This window comes from Dermacentor albipictus, chromosome 10 (assembly GCF_038994185.2).
Source record: "Dermacentor albipictus isolate Rhodes 1998 colony chromosome 10, USDA_Dalb.pri_finalv2, whole genome shotgun sequence".
Classification (NCBI taxonomy): Eukaryota; Metazoa; Arthropoda; class Arachnida; order Ixodida; family Ixodidae; genus Dermacentor; species Dermacentor albipictus.
Window position 1 is genome coordinate 10,501,245 of NC_091830.1, and position 17,632 is coordinate 10,518,876.

General features: G+C 42.4%; 1 protein-coding gene across 5 annotated transcripts in view; it reads left to right on the forward strand.

Moving 5' to 3' along the window:
- LOC135917896 (uncharacterized) overlaps positions 1 to 16,496 on the forward strand; it is a 29,660-nt gene extending 13,164 nt beyond the window's left edge. For 4 of the 5 annotated variants that reach the window (XM_070526970.1, XM_070526972.1, XM_065451513.2 and 1 more), the window contains 5 exons: positions 591 to 661; positions 3,610 to 3,705; positions 9,171 to 9,224; positions 15,196 to 15,243; positions 16,268 to 16,496. In XM_070526970.1, coding sequence (XP_070383071.1) covers positions 591 to 661; positions 3,610 to 3,705; positions 9,171 to 9,224; positions 15,196 to 15,243; positions 16,268 to 16,348 — 350 coding nt within the window. In that variant the 3' untranslated portion in view covers positions 16,349 to 16,496. The remainder of the gene's footprint in view (positions 1 to 590; positions 662 to 3,609; positions 3,706 to 9,170; positions 9,225 to 15,195; positions 15,244 to 16,267) is intronic. The other variant, XM_070526971.1, reaches the window with a different exon arrangement.
- The last annotated feature ends 1,136 nt before the right edge of the window (positions 16,497 to 17,632 follow it).

The window sequence follows — 17,632 nt, forward strand, 5'->3', positions numbered from 1 at the left end:
AGGCCTGATTTACCATGTATAGTCTAATAATGTATTTATATAGGTGTTGGTCTTCGGGTGAATGTTACTTAAGGTAGTGACACCAGAAGTGTCTGTTTCGTTGAGCGCTGTTACTTAAAAGATTCAAAAAATTTCATGCGTGCACGTACCAAGGCAGCGAGTAAAGACTGATGCGAAGCGCTGCCCGCGAAATATGCAAGCAGCTATTTGATGTCTAAAAGATGTCTTGAACGGCTGTCTTGATCAAGACATTTTGTAGCCATGGACGTCTAGAACTACTTCAGTAAGCCCTCCTAACGTTACGCTAAATGTTGCCTAATGGACAGCTTGACAAGAACTGAAGACTTATTGTAGACATACAAGCGTCTTCAAAACAGTTCCAGGTTCATTTCATAAATACCTGGACTCGAAACTGCCTCATCTCTCGGTGTATATTGTTTTCAATGTGGCCAGAATAGCAACATAGTTTATGTCCTGTCCTCTTTACCGTCTTCTTTTGTAAGCCTGCTGAAACTTGCCCAGCCTTCTATCATTCTATGCACGTACTTTACACCATCACGCATTGTTTTCTTTTTTTCTTTTTTTCTTAGTGAGTCGACATGCTCACTCCTGCTTGGATAGTACACCTGCAACGGGACTACCGGTCCATATCAAGAATGTAGTAAGTGTAAAACATGCAACTAAACATAATCCCGAGAAGCTTACCAGACAACATTTATCATGCCCACATATTAGGAACGTGAGCGTAAAAATCTAAGCAATGCAACTGCACCTTAAATGAGAATCAACTTTGAGGGTTTACTCAACGCGACCAGAATTTTTTACATGTTTCGTGTACATTCACACGCAGCAATTAAGGCATCCCAGCTAGCGTTAACAACATTTTTATGAGAAACGAAGAAAAAGACAGCTGCAAGATACGGTTATCAGATCTGCGGGGTTTGGTCGTGATATCTGCATGAACGAACACTGCATACGTTTTCTAATTGTGTCATGCGCCGTGTATTTTCTTCCTTTCTTTAACAACGTCGCTAACGTTAGTGGGAGCATACAGTATATGTAGTTACGAAATTTTAGTAAAATTATGCTCTTGCTTCGTAAGTGTGCTGCCCTCCACAATTTATTGCGTGCTTACAAGACAAACCAAAAATATGTTCGGAAATAATGCATAATTCAGCCGTACAAAATAAATTATCGCATAGGCTTAAAAGGGAACTAAAGGCCAATCTAAGTCAACTTGGACTGTTCAAATACCATTCCAGAAACATCGCAATGCTTGTTTCGTGCCAAAAAAAGACTCAGTAGACTTGGTTAACGAGAAAATTGCATCTGAAGAGCCCGAATACATCTTTCGAAATTCAAATCTCCCGCTACTCTACCGGGCGAGTGGTGACGTTGCGCCCATTGCTGCCGTCAGTGAGTAAGACAGCGCCCGACAGACGGCGGCACCGAGCCAATCACGGTAAATCAGAGAGGGATTCGCCGCAGCAGCTGCTTTTTGGTCAAGTGGCGTAGATCGTTCGGGCACCTCCCCACATCACATGGAAGTAGGATTCTCTGCTGCTCGCAGTTTGTGCGAGTTTCGCGAGCTAGCAAAACCAGCGCAGCACTACGCAATAAAAAATTACTGAAACGCGAAAGCGTGGGCCGCGCAGAGGGGAGCGAAAACGAAGCCTTTGGACCACCGCGTCATTATCATAACTTCAGTGAGATCTCTTTCCTAAAGATGAGATAGAACCGGACAAGTAGCATTTTATTTCGTCTTATAATACTGTACAAGGACTTTTTTTGCAACGAGTGGTTGAGTACTAGTGGCAGAGTTTAAATGAGAAGTGCTTTCCCCATCAGGCAACTACTTGAATGTCCCGGGAAGTCTCTAATTATCTCCTGCATTTACCTCAATTTCACGATTATTAAGGCTCTGTTGGCGATAATATTGACGGCTTAGAGATTCTCGAGCCCTCATCTGTTACTTTAGCTTAACTTATACTTGCATTTAGTGTCGCTTTAAACAATCGATAATACATGGAATATTTATATACGTACTGCACATTGTAATTGGCGTTGGAATCAGCAGTTCTTCGCTGGTACTGTTTGGCATTTATGATTCATACATACTAGTAGGTAAAACGAGAACAAGGTAAAAGCGGGAGCCAATGTTTCGGCAAGTGGACTTGTCTTTTTCAAGACGACGTACGCTTTCCTCGGCACAATTTATGCAGGGTGTTTCAGCCAACACTTTCAAAAATCTTTAAAAGTTGCCTGTGTTAGATATCGCAATTCTAGTTCATGAGCTGCATGGTCTACTCGAAGCGGCGGACAATACTTGTAAAAAAAATTGAGATGCAAAACTGAATAATTATTAAAAATTCACCATTTAACTTTTTAACTAACTACATTATGGCCCATATTGAAGTTTACACATTATAGCTGTGGAGTTCGCAAGGCGGATCCACTTGGAACGAATTTTCAAGATGACACCAGTTTCGAGATATAAATTCCCGATCTTTGCGAAGAAATGCATTTGCATTCCAGTTAAGTTGTTAACAAAACGTCGTTTCATACACTGAAGCTCACAAGAATTTCTTTCCGTGAGTTCTTTAAGGATTTGGTGCTGAGCGGTGGCCAATTTTTTGCGTTTCCGGCAATACCGGGCTGGCTCAAGAATTTTTTTATATTAGCTTTATGCATAAATCCAAGTCTGGGCAGTGTTCGGCTTCCGGTGTTCACATGCTAGGTGCTCTAAGAGAGCCTCTATCCTGTATTCCTACGTCTGGCCTATCGAAAAAGAACTCCTTGATGCGCATGCGTCTTGAAAGCTCTATTTTATTAATGTGGAGTTTGTATTCCTTTACTGCGTTGTTCGTGGGATAAAACGTTAGACCACATTTCCGGAGGTCAACTTCATCGGGGCTTAGACTCAGGGATATGTCTACTGCGTTGCTGCAGTGCTCTGGATGCTCGCTTGTAGCAGTATCGTTGGAGCTATGTGCTGCAGGGGTTACATTAGTTTTCTTGGGGGATCTGCTACTCTAATATCTTTGTGCTGGTATTTATCTAGTAATTTTTCCTCCCTTGTTTCAACGAATAGTGCAAGTTTTGTTTTTTTTCCGGTTCAGATAAATTTATGCTGTCGAGCTGATTAGTAATTATTGTAAGTTGTTCCTTGCAATGTTGTTCGAGAATATCAATTAATTCCACTTGTCTTTAAGCCCACATGTCGAAACGTTTGCTCCCGCTTTTACCTTGTTCTCGTTTTGCTCACCGTCCTGAATTTTCATCTCCCACCTTCCCCGTGCTTTACCTGAATACTAGTAGGCAGCCATTCTCACAAGCCATTTACACATCGATACTTATGGTTAAGTTATTGTAAGAAAAAGTTTCTATTTGCCAATTTTGATTGAATACTCAGTCGCGTCAGATGTGTCTTCCTGAACACCGTAAGCATGTGCTCCATATAGGATAACGAACTAAATAAATACATAAATAAATGAATAAATAAACAGTGCAAGCGATCGAACAGTAGAAAATAAAATGCCCCAAACTCTCATGTGCGTCATTTCGTCATTAAACTTTAATTTGCGTCTTGTAATCTACTCTTCCCAACAGTTCAAGGGCAGAAAGTTCAATGATATGGTCTTGCGCTGCTATTATGAAAATACTGAATGGGCCAACTCTCAGCATATGTGCGAAGGCGTTAAGTCGGTAAGTGCACGATAAAGTCAGAATACTCAGTAAATCTGGTTTGATGTAGGAGCTAATTGATCGCGTAAAAAAAATCACATTCACTTGTGAGCAACCAATCAAGTGCGTCCCTCAATCGTGTTAATTGAAAGTTCACCTGTAATTTATTTTAGGAAGAACGCTAACCAGAAAGTGCCAATTGTTCCGCTCTTGGTATAAACGCGTGAAGAAGACAGTCAGAACCGTGTATGACGCACGCAACAGAAATTTTCATTCTCTTTTCTTGGAGTATATAAATAATTATGAACAAAATTGATGAGGCGAGGTGCTATAATATCAGTTTTGGTGTCGCTTCTTTATTGTTTCCTATTCGTCATATCATTTACCAACATATTGCACGCTGATGGCGCAAGTTTTCTCCTGTATATAAACCATCTTCGTCATTAAATATCGCTGTTTGTCCGAGTCCACTTTAGATTGTTCGTGTTCCTTACACGGCGCCAGTCTCCATCCAGTTTTCCTGTCACCATCTTCAGAACTCATTGTGGTTGTCAAAAAATAAAGATGGTGGAATTCGATTCTACGTCAATCTTCGTGAACCAAAGAAGGTGATTGTCGTCGATGTCTTTCCTCGTCCTCACCTAGAGGAAATGCGGCGCACTATCGCCGGAACTGCGAACTTCTCCAAGTTGGACCTCGCATGGGCATATGATCAGGTGCTGCTGCGTCATCAAAGGTACGAGTTAACTTCATGAATCACGAAGGACCCTAGTGGTTCAAACGAGGGCGATTTCGACGGGCATCAGCGCCGGCAGCTTTTATGCAGATGATGCCCCAGGTGCTTAAACGCTGTTCCTGAGTTCGTTTTATATAGACATCATCGCGTCTGTGAAAAGCAAAGAAGAGCAACTCTCAAATCACGCCGTTGAATTCTGTAAACTCAAAGTTGCTGGGCTCGAGCTGAACGAAAAATTGGAATTCTGCATGCCAGAACATTTCGTTTTTGGCCACAATGTAACAGCTCACGAAATCATGAACACTCCTGCACCCACCGACAATGCAAGCTTGCACTGATTTCTCTGATTGGTGGAGTAGTATGGTGAATGTGTGCCAAATCTTCCTGACGTAGTGGAAGCGCAAGTTTGACCGCGCTCTACCCATTTTTGTCTCCATATACGCTTCTTACTGTGGCCTTGGTATTGTTCTCCAAAAATTCTTGGACATACTGCACGTACTATAGCTTTCACTTCTAGCACCCTGTCTTCAGCGGACAGAATATCTTTAGTAGGGAAACGCGAGGCACTTGAATATGTCTGGGCATGTGACATATACCTTTCGGGATGGCCTTTCACCTTCTGTACAGACCACCAAGGTCTTGTTTCTCTTCTGTCATCTCATCATCCCCTTCAACTACACTGTGGAGTAACGAAAGTGTTAGATCATAGAAACAAGTCACAGACCCCTAAAAAAAGGCTCGCCTCTGTGAATGCTTTTGGTGGCCAGACATGGGCAAGCAAATTGAAATCAAAATTAGCAGCTGCGTTTTCTGCCAAGCTGCTGGCAAGAGCGCGACGAACGCACCCATGTCATTACAACCTGCACCTCTACCAGACCACCCATGGCAAAATCTTGCTGTTGATATAGTTAGACCCTTCGAAAGGGGCCCACAGGATTGTAGATATTCTATCATTGTCATTGACTACCTTTTCAAGATGACTTGAAATAAGATTATGCGGTGAAGTGTCAGGCCACACAATCTTCGCTTTTCTTTTTTCTGTGATTGCACTAGAAGAGTACCTCAACGAGACTTTGACAACGGGCTTCAGTTCACATGCAGAGAGTTCGTGAATTTCTTTGAGGAACGTGCCCTCCATATTAAACACTCTTCAGGCTATGCTCGAGGGAAAAGACTCATCGAGCAATTCAACCGCGCCTTCAAGAATTTTCTGCATGTTGCCATAACAGAGCAGCGCCTTTGCATGACGCTCTGACGCAATATCTCGGCATATATCACCGCTAGATACATATAGCATATATCGCCACTAATACAAAGATTTACCCAGTCATACTGCTATGCGAAAGACTGCTGCTAACATGTATTTAACTTCAAGCACTGCCATCAATAAGTCTCTTCAATAAGCCTGCTGCGGAGCTTCAACGCCTTCAGGAGCGGGCAACGCAAAATTAGAAATACAGCAAGACCTACACTGATTCTTTTAGGGCTGCAAAGAGGCAAAATGTTTCTGCCGGTGATTCTGTTCGCCTGAGAAAGACTGCATTCGCTGACAAAGGTGACCTGTTGTTCAAAGGCCCCCGGAAGGTCTTCCCTTCATTTCTATGATGGGAGAACCTGGAACACCTCGAACTTGTATAGGTTTCCCTTGGGCAGTCTCTGACCTGGGGGAACCTGCAATCCTCAGCTACCGACATCACACAGCCACAGCGCACCCGAGGCTGGCCATGGCGCTGCCGCTTATGAGACCACAACAGCCTCAGCCGTTCCGACTTGCTGCATATAGGAGAACCCTTCCACCCTCGAACCATCGCAGGGACCCGAAAGTTGCTGCCTCCAATAAGATATCCTGATTGATATGGCCACGAGATATGGAATAAAAGCTTCCTTATTGTGGGCTGGCACCGTGGAAGGAACACGAGCAGGCTGAAGTGGGCTCCGACAAACAGCGAGAGTTTGAGGACGTATATGGTTTATACACAAGAGCACACTAGCACCATTAGCGTGTGCAATGTTGGCAGACGGCATGGCGAATATATAGTAATAGAAAAGCGAACCCGAAACTAGCACTACAACACAGGGTACAGGATATGGCTGGAATAACGTCGGCCCACGTTTAAGGTTATTTTTTTCTAAAGCATTTGGGAGCGTTTTGTGGTGTTCGTTTAGAAATAATGAAAAAATGGATGATAAATTGTTGAGGATATGATTATTGCTTTTACCCTTGTTATCTTTCCACTCTGCCTACATTGTGCCTCGTCATGCGCGAAAGAGATGCAATCATCCGATTGGAAGTGGATGCGGTAGTGACAGGCATAATTTGCATGGCAAGCTGAGAATTGTCTAGCGATCAGTAAGCGCTGTTGCTGCTGTTGGGAACATTGTATCCTAAGGGAACCTATAATTTGCAGAAATACTTTGCTCCAACGCGTAGTCATGTCATGTGAACAACAGCTGTTCTAAAACCGCACGAATCTCTACATAGTTTGTACACCTAGGCTTTTGATATTGCTTAATCTTGATCACTTTCTTGTCGATTTTAGCCACATGTGGCCCTTGAATCAATACACACGACATCATCATTCGCTGAAGTGCAACGAATTTGAGTCTTCAAAATAATTAACATGGGAAAATTTGACAACATGGTTGGGCGCAGTTCTTAAAGTCAAGTTTATTTCACATTACCATTTCACAATACCTACCGCAAGACGCCCGCTTAATTTTTCCCTTAGGAAAGCGCATTGCGGGTTTAAATATTTCTACACTCGTGCGTGAAGCGCGGAGCGTCGTAGTCAATTGCGCCCAGGTCGCGAGTGAGGCTCATCTCTACAACTCATCGAAGAAGGTGCAGACTGACTGGAGCTGCGCGCTGCACGTGTCCATATATTGTTGCAGATGTCCATATATGTCCATGACAGAAGTCGACATATTCACTCTTAATCTCGTTACACATCAATTCTCCTCAGTAATAAGGGGAACATGTTTGCAAATATGTTGCACTTTGTAGAACCAATGTGTAATGAGATTAAAACTTTTTTTAGATCACTTGAACATCGTAAAGCACACTGCTTTCAATGCTTTGAAATATTAACTTGGAGGTGACAGCATAAAATATTCGTTCCAGATAAAAGTCAGGGGCTTGACGAATCACAAGCAACAGATTTAGCGTATTTTTCTGATCAGTTTCTTAAAAAATTGGCACTTATGTTATCTACATCAGTGTCGTCTCAAAGGATGAAAAACATTGCCGTGGTCTAACACTGTTAAACCAAATTTGTTGAGCGATAGCGCGATTTTGCTTGCTTTTGGAAAGTACACAGACGCTGCTCGGCGCCGTCAGTAACTACCGCATCTACAAATGCACCACAAGACGACACACTGATGCTGCTTGGGGCGGCAGCAGCAGCGAGCGAATTGACCTTCATGCTGGGTCTCACTTCAACGCGAACTAAGCGTCGAAAGCACAGCGCATACGAAGCTACCAGCACTCGGCGCACTTTGTACACATCGCAGATCGCTTTCAAGATATGGGCGCCGACGCGGCGCACGAAGCAGCCGCCACCGGTAGGGGCAGGCTAAGTGCCATGGCAATTAGACCTTGGCTGAGCTTGAAGGTCACATTTACAGAACCAGGTGTTTTCTGGGTTTGTGCCTTGAGTAGTAGAGCTATTGCTCTTAAAAGAAGCCCCACTGTGCCTTCCGAATACCGCCGAATCACATGAAAATCGAAGACGCTACCTTGATATGGCAGTCCACACTATATTTCAACTTTTATAGCTTTTCGTTTGAGTGGTGAAAAGCTGTTTTTAGGAGATTCGGTGAGAGGAGAGAATCGCATTGTCCTCGTATATGCGGCTGCTGCTCATAGAAGCTAAGCATGTTATTTAAACAAAAATCGAGTATTTGCACTGCTAACAGCAGCCACAAATAAGAACGAAACTGAAAAGCCAACATATATACCCGTTTATGATCTCCGGAGGATGTACGAAACATCTCAGAAGATGCACTGAAAAATATTTCGACATATGGAAGATGAGATATACTATCGCGAGATCCTTGGTATTGCTTTTACCACAGTGGCATACATACTACAATAACTCAAGTTAGGAATATGACAAAATATTAAAGTATTGGACGAATAACTTTTAAACAGAAAGGCCATCCGAGGGCAAGCCTTTAAGCCTATTGCTCGAAGAGCTGAAGCTACTTCTAAAGTAGTAAAAAGCTCAGGTAGTCAATTTCTGTAAAGGAAAAAATGCCAGTCAATTTCAGCCAGAAACGGAAATTAAGATTCCGAAAATGGGCTTAACTGTCATGCCACTAGCTCATTGCAATGACAGACGTGACTGTTTCGGCTTCTCCGTCGGTACGTAAAACCAGGAAGATCCCGACGTTATAAAGATATTTGCAGGATGCGTTTGAACCCGAACCAGAACACACCTGTGACGTGGGGCACCAAGACGAAATGGCACTGAATCAAGTTTGGTTGGTGCAATATATGTGAAATGCGTATGTGAGGAAAGAGGCTGGAAGGCAGAATGCGCGACACGAACACTATTCTTGATTCGTTTTATTCCTTCCTTTCTACTCCAATCTACTAATGGACCGCCAGACATACTAGAAAAAAAGTTACTGTTTAGAACATGTGCAGATCTACTTCAGATCACTTCAGATCACTTCAGTCCAACAGTATGATTCTCCACTTTGGGGCGGCCGTTTAACAGAACGCATTTTATATCTCCTCCTCCTGTAGCTGCAGATGATAATGACTTGCATGAAAAATACAATGTTTGAGACTCCAATACCGGTGAGTACTATATCGGTATTTGGGATTCTAGATAATGAGTAAATAATTTTTAATTCGATATCAACTCGGCTATTGGAGCACGATTAGCGGGCACCGTTGCTTGTCACACGTCATGCTCTGGATTTCCATTCTTTGTCATCACGCATGTACCTGGTGTTTCAGCGAACACTTTCAAAATTTTTAAATGTTACGTGTGGAAGATAGTTCAAGTCTAGTTAATGAGCCGGTCTACTCGAAAGGGCGCACAGTACTTGCACAAAAATATTGCAATGCAACATCGACTAATTAACGAGAATTTACTAATTAACTTTCTAGCTAGTCATCTTATGAGCCATACTGCGATTTACAAATTCTAGCAGAGGACTTCGCAAGGCGAATCCACTTCGAACAAATTCTCAGGACGACACCAGTTTCGAAATATAAATTCCCGAACTTTGCGGTGAAATGCATTGACGTTCCAGTTGTGTGCTTCAGTGCATGAAACGACGTTTTTTTAACAAACTAACTGCATCGGCTATGCGTTTCTTCTCAATGTTCGCGAATTTATATCTCGAAACTGGTATCATCTTGAAAGTTCGTCCCAAGTGGATCCGCCTTGCAAACTCCACGGCTAGAATTTGTAAATTGCAATATGTGCCATAGTGGAATTAGTTAGAAACCTAAATAGCGAATTTTTATTAATTACTCGATTTCGCACCACAATTTCTTGTGCAAGTGTTCTCCGCCGCTTCGAGTAGACCATTTTATGAACAACAATTGTGATACCTGCCACAGGCAACTTTTAAATATTTGTGAAAGTGTTCGCTGAAACACTCTGCATATTTGACTTTGTTGTATATCTAAGTATATATTGATGAGCGAGGATTTCTTACTTTTCTCGTAGCCGATGCGATGTCTTTCATTATGACCTTCATTATATATATATATATATATATATATATATATATATATATATATATATATATATATATATATATATATATATATATATATATATACTGCGATGCAACAGTTATCGCGACATTTATTACGCGTCGGGTATGCGGCGAACCGGCCACGCCCAAAGCACGGATCACACTCAAGAGCGAGCCCCGCACCCACAAGCGATGATGAAGAAGAACCCCATGTGAACCCCACATGATAATGATCATGTGCAAATGACAAATAGTTTATAAATGCCCACACTAATGCGCCCTTGCGTGAGAGCGACCATCATGGCCGCAATTCAAAGGGGCGCCGAATGCCTTGTGAAAGGCTTCATACAGGAAACGTGGACAACCTCAGCAGCGCGGCAGCGGCGTTCATTTTGAACAATAACTGGTACCACGCGATAGTTAACTGGAGGGGTCTCCTCCTAGACTTTGTAGGGACCTAGGAACCAAAGCTGAAACTTGTCACACAAGCCAGAAGTACGAACTGGTGTCCAGAGTAGCACTTTCTCGCCAGGGAGGAAGCATATGACGTGATGAGAGGCGTCGTAATGCTGCTTGCGGTCCTGTTGCTGTGCTTCGGTGTTGATGCGGCCGAGCTGGCGACAACGAAGAATGCGGGACACATATTCTTCACAGGAGGATGGACATCGATTGACAGTTGGCGCGAAGAAAGAAACGTCTAGACGGGAAGAGGGCGAACGACCATAGACAAGGTAGAATGACGAGTAAGCGGTCGTGCGTGTAACGGCGGTACTGTACGCAAAAGTCACGAATGGCAAAATTGCGTCCCAGTTTCTGTGATCTGGTTCGCTGTACTTGGCTAGAATGTCTGACAGCGTGCGATGAAATCGGTCTGTTAGGCCGTTGGTGTGCGGATGGTAATTGGAGGTAGTCTTGTGGCTGGTTCCGCAGGCTCTGAGTACTTTGTCTACTAGTTGCGAGAGGAATGATTTTCCACGGTCGCTCAGGAGGACGCGAGGAGCACCGCGACGCAGTATTAAGGCTTTAACTATGAATGCAGCAACTTCAATATGTATATATATACACACACACTCGATTTCTGTTTAGTTTCTCCGTACGATTTTGGCATGGTGCGATGTTAGTAGGGAAGCTTCCCAAGTTCTCACCGGTAGAAAAATAGCAGAAAAAACTGAGTACTTCTCATTCGGTTATGAACATTTCTCCTTGCCTAATCTTATATTGGAAAGTTAAAATTCAAGTAACTAAGTATTTGGCACGAAGGACGGACACGCACAAATGCGTGGGCTGAGCGTTTATTCGTGTTAGAAACAGCTCTACATTCAAGGAAAGTTAGCGTTGCGCATGGAAGACTCCGAAACAGTATTTCTCGCTTGAGTGGCGCAGGTGTGTTGTTGCATTTCTCGCAGCGTGTACGCGAAGTGCCACGTGGAAGTATGCAGCAGCGAACGCACGTCAAGTGACGGCGAATAGTCGTAGTCTTCCAATTGCCTGTACCTGGCAGTTCCGGCCCACCTGGTGATCTTTCAGAAAATTGGCTAAATGACACTTTTTCATTGTTGGTTTCGGCTGTTTTTCGGCTCGGCGATGCATTAAGTGCCTCAACTACAGCAAGGCGGAAGTGAAAACGGGTCATTGTGTTCCACCCAGACATCGTAGTTTTTTTCTACAGGCATCACTACATTCAAGACAACAAGGCAATAAATTGTAACGGCGTACCATGCCATGTACAGTGTCACCGTGATCGTCCCCTATTTTGCCTTCAGTGAAACTCTGTAACATTCAACTAGCTGGTGACAAATATAAAGTCGTCGCATTCTCGCGTTGGACCTTCTAACAACTTCCAGAGTGGGGACATCGATGTACTTCTCCTTTTTAGACAACCGCTTCTCAGGTTCAGCAGTGGTGACGCCAGCACAAGTTGAAGCCATGAACACTGCTGTCTTTCCACTTCACAAGCGCTACTTTCTTGTCCCCTAGTATGTGCCCATCAAGATCACCTTACTCTCTTTGAGTATACATCTTCAGGCGGACATTTTTTAAACGATTTGTCGTAATGGTGTTCGTCCCATCAATGTCCTTCTTCAGAAGCTCATCCGTGAGGGAAATAGGGAAATATTGTAAAACAATACAGTGGACTGCTCTGGCAAGGTGGGCACAAGGCTCAGCATTGCGTTTCTACCAAAACCCAGTGGTTTTTGGCAAGAAGCGCGAACTTACCTTGGTAGATATCGAAATCCATTACCGAGCCCTCAGCTGTAGCGAGTAGAAAGTTTTTGAGCCCAATTAGTCTCGCCTTTCTTTTGGTATTATTTGCTCGTCGATCGAGTAGGAAATAGGTGGCCTCCAGAGCTATAAACAGAGGCTCCTGACTGCATGAATTATTGCCTGCACTTTCCAAAGCCTATTCACGTTGACGTGGACTCTCTGTCTACACACTATAAATTCGATCTCAGCTTCTTGAACTCTTCCCGCGTCATCAAAGTGTTGACGAGGTCAAAATGGCACCCTTTCTACAAAAAAAGGTATTGGATGCAACCTATGTTGAGGCACATGCCTAAGTGTTGCTTCATCTTTTCCAGACAGGCTTGCAACGCTTTTCAATGTTTATGCATGTGGTACGTCTCTTCTGCAGCAATTTCATCGTGTTCATCAAAATATTCAGAAAAATGTGTCAAAGGACTCTTAACTTCAACTATAACCGTCATTTGAACCATCTTTGGGTGTCTCCAGCTTCGCAAACTTTCTTTTTCTTCCAAGAAACGCTGGCTTGACTTTGACTGGTAGGAGACGACTGGTGGTCACGTGACTCCGGAGGTAAAGACGCAGATTTCTCAATTTCTTCGTCCTTGTCGAAGGTGTTTTCTTCAAAAACTTATCTGAACTACGATGTATTTCTGTATTCGCTGTCATCATCTTTACTGAAATCAATATCAGAAGAATGGACGATATTCAAAATTTCATCCATATCATAATCATCCTGGGGATTCAACATCCCTGCAAGTAAAATACAACAAATTAAACTTACACTGCTAACTCACCACGACGAAAGTGCTGCAAAGCACTGCCATGCACGTGGCACAATAAAATGTAAACACACGAAAAACACAGCCATTTTCGAGGGTGAGAGCAACTGAGACAAATTTTTGAGGAACATCTTCAATGAGGTCTTCAAATGCCGCCCTATTTTTATTATTCCACACAGACATACATAAACAAGAAAAAATGTTAACTTATGTCTCGAAGGAAGCCGGCATTGTCTCCCTGGACAAGGCGACATTTTTCAACTGCGATTGCGCGCTCCCTAGTGACGAAACTGCTGAAACCTCTGAAATCAAGATAACATCAAAGGCGCTGACAATGCAGGGTTGGGAAACTGAAACCAATACAGCTGGTGTGCTGCGTGTGCCTTTGTGTACCCCCACGTTTGTGCGGAATAGGCTGTAAAAAGAAGCAATTGCCTGACTTTTTTAATGTATTACCAATGGGAGTGTCAAAATAGGGAAAAGGTCTGTCTACGAAATGTTGGAAGGTGGTCACGAGGTAGAAATCGACAGGGGATAGAAGAGCTTAGAATGGGGTGTATATGTGTATGTGCGTGTATGCACGTATGTATATACGTACGTGCCTATGTATGTATGAATGAATGAATGAATGAATGAATGAATGAATTTTTATTTCTCCTGTTTACAACAGAAAGTATGTATGTATGTATGTATGTATGTATGTATGTATGTATGTATGTATGTATGTATGTATGTATGTATGTATGTATGTATGTATGTATGTATGCATGCATGCATGCATGCATGCATGCATGCATGCATGCATGTATGTATGTATGTATGTATGTATGTATGTATGTATGTATGTATGTATGTATGTATGTATGTATGTATGTATGTATGTATGTATGTATGTATGTATGTATGTATGTATGTATGTATGTATGTATGTATGTATGTATGTATGTATGTATGTATGTATGTATGTATGTATGTATGTATGTATGTATGTATGTATGTATGTATGTATGTATGTATGTATGTATGTATGTATGTATGTATGTATGTATGTATGTATGTATGTATGTATGTATGTATGTATGTATGTATGTATGTATGTATGTATGTATGTATGTATGTATGTATGTATGTATGTATGTATGTATGTATGTATGTATGTATGTATGTATGTATGTATGTATGTATGTATGTATGTATGTATGTATGTATGTATGTATGTATGTATGTATGTATGTATGTATGTATGTATGTATGTATGTATGTATGTATGTATGCATGCATGCATGCATGCATGCATGTATGTATGTATGTATGTATGTTCACGGAACGAGGACTTCAATGAAGGTGACGTAATGCTAACGCATTTCCCTCGAATTTACTGCAAAATTCCACGGAACGTTTGGATGCTGTATTCTAGAGGCAACAATGCAAATGTTCGCAACATAATGGCGGGTACACAATGAACGTATTCCCTATATGTGAAACTTCAGTGAAGTATCCATCTTCAGATGAAGGCATGGCGATTACTTTGAGAGCACTCAAACTAATCAAATAAAAGACAAATTACAACTCATTCCGTGTACGAAATATGCACATGTATGGAAGAGATGTTTTAATGGGGCTACCAAACCTGGCGCCACCAGTTACCTTTCCGTTCTTAGCACGCGCGGTGCACCTGCCTTAAGAAACGCTTGCGACTTCATCGCCACTGGTCGAACTTGAATTTTGCTTGTATGGTCGGTGGTCGCGGTAATAAAAGTTTTAAGTAACGTATATACATGGGGAGGAGCGTGAAACTACTAATATTATTTATATTTGGTCAACATGTGTAGTAGATTTTGTCAATCGGGCTTTCGTATATCTGCCACTTTTCTTTTCCTATCATATCTGTAGTATCACAGTTATTTCAATAGTGCTAGAACTACTTTTTCTGCTGTTGTTTTACATTTACATAGTGTGAGACGTACTTTCTATAAATACTGCGCCATCAAAATGCCGTGCCTACGCTTCAGTCTTCATCTCACGCTATTTCAGTCATCCTACCAAAAGGTCTACCTGATTGACTTCGCCGATAAAGTCACTGTAAGTGCGTGTTTTATTATTTGTGAAATATTATTTCGCTAATTTGTGATATAAAATAGTGAAAATATATATGCTGTACTGCGATGAAACTAATTTTCTTCATACCTCTTTGATACGGTGTCAATATTAGGAAGGCAAAATACAAACAGATCGCATTGTAGCGAGCGAGAACTATGAGCAAAAAGGGAATGAAAAGATTGTTTACTGTACATTTACATATTATAATAAGGAGGGTTTTCGTCCGGCCAGCTGTTCGTCAGAAACCTAGATGCAATCCGCAAGTATGAGGCTTTCGATGAGTTATCAGATGCCCAGTTAGGATATCTAGATGCAGGGTTTGGGTACGGGCTAGATGGTATTCCATTGCAAACGTGACCACAGCACGTACATATAGACAAAAGGACTGAAAGGACGACAATAGCACTTGTCGTCGTCGTTCTTTCGGTCATTTCGTATGTATGTACGCGCTGTATTCAAGTTCGCAAATGGATATTTAGAAACTCTTTGTATAAGTACACGATTCTGTATTTGGACTATAGAAAATTGTTCAAGAATTTTAAAAAAACCTAGGTTGAAAGTGATAGATAACGTTTGGAAACGTCAGGCGACGTGATTTCGATAGATTAGGAGTATACTGTTTTGCATTAAAATAAAGGCCTAACAATGAACGTCCCAGTCAAAGTGCAATCTATATTGCCGCACGCTTGCGAACATAAAAATATCAATACGCATTGTAGCCTAATTGGTAGCCACCGCTTTCATGTAATCATATGCCGGAAGTACAGTGACATTGCAATTATTTTCTTCCCCACGCCGTAATTAAACCTAACCTGTCTACTGTGCACTAAGGTGAAAGTTCTGATGCATAAATCTTTTATAACTCTCTTTTCACATTGCAGAAAATAACTGCATGCAAAATATTAGGTATCCGTTAAATTTCAGCGCATGCAGTCAGCAAACACTTCCCTCTACTTCTTTGCTTGATTGATTGTATGAAATCCCCAACATGAGTTTCCACTTGCAGGAATGTCTCGCCACGTTACTGCACCATCCAATGCCTTATGGCAGAAGTGCCGCTGAAGTTATTGGTGAATCAAAATCTTAACTCGCCTTATCCGCTGACGTCTTCTAGGAGGCTGTCCCCTTGGAGAGGTTCTCCTTTTTGGATTAAAAGCATGCTACCTTCTACACGACAGGTATATGAATGTTCTGATGAGTTGCCTCAAACCCAATAAAGACGTATTCGCATTTTGCTTGTTTGTTGATTGCAACGGGGCATTTAACTTCTGACTTTAGTCACGATTTCCTGGTTCGCTGCAGTTGGCGTTTGATTCCCAGTGGTGACGGTAAGCAGCTTTGTTTTTCTTCGTCACGTATAAGAGGTGAGGAGGCATGAAATGATAGCTACAATGTTCCGAATAGAAAAGATACTGGACGAATCGGGCACCGAGCCTTTCATTGCTGCCGCAGTAAATAATGCAGCAGAATACAGTAGCCGATCAATTCATTGCACTTGTTTCGACAGGTGCGTGTCCGGTCTTGTGGCTTGTGTGACGTCGAGTCAGGACATGGATGCCCTGAGGCGATGACTTTCCACTGCCATTCATGGTATAATCATTGCTCTCTCACCCGTTTCCGGGGTTACCGACTGTAGTTAGATTTCATCTTTCCTCACTATTCACCACTTTCTGTGTTTAAAAAGAAAGCTTTACGGCTCGCGCCCCTCGCTGACCCTCTCATGCGGGTCCAGAAATTGTGCACATGAGGCCAGCGACGACTGTGCTGCTTGCGGGTCAAACCCTGCTAGCCTTCTCCGAGGAACAGCTCCATCCCTAACTGAGATGGGGCTTGCAACACTTTCAAGATAACAGCAAGGTGAGAGCTCCTGTAGCACTTGCGGTAGTGTCTATTCGCAAAGTGTTAGCTCTTGCGACAATCCTGAGGCACCTGCCGTGATGGATCAGAGTATATGGCGTCGTTCGGCCAAGCACGAGTCCGATGGACTCGGGTTTTTGTCATTTATGCGTTTATTTAGCAATTATTGGAACGAATTAGAGTTTAAAAGGCGATGGACTTCGAAACCACTTGTGCACCGTGTTTTACGCACATGTTAAAGTACCCCTAGTTGAAAACATTAATCCCGGACTTTCCACAACAACATCCTTTATAGCCCACTGTACAGTTTCGTGGTGGTGAACTCCATAATTTAAAATAGATGAGGAAGAATAATAGTGCAGAAAGAGTATATCCTCACAAGTAAGCATTCAGTACGGCTTCTATGCACGCTTTCCTTGTGATTCTTATACAGGATACAGAATTGACGTAATAGTTCTGCGGAAACCCGCAAGGTGGGGAGAAGTAAATAATGAAGGGAAAATCAGTTTCCTTT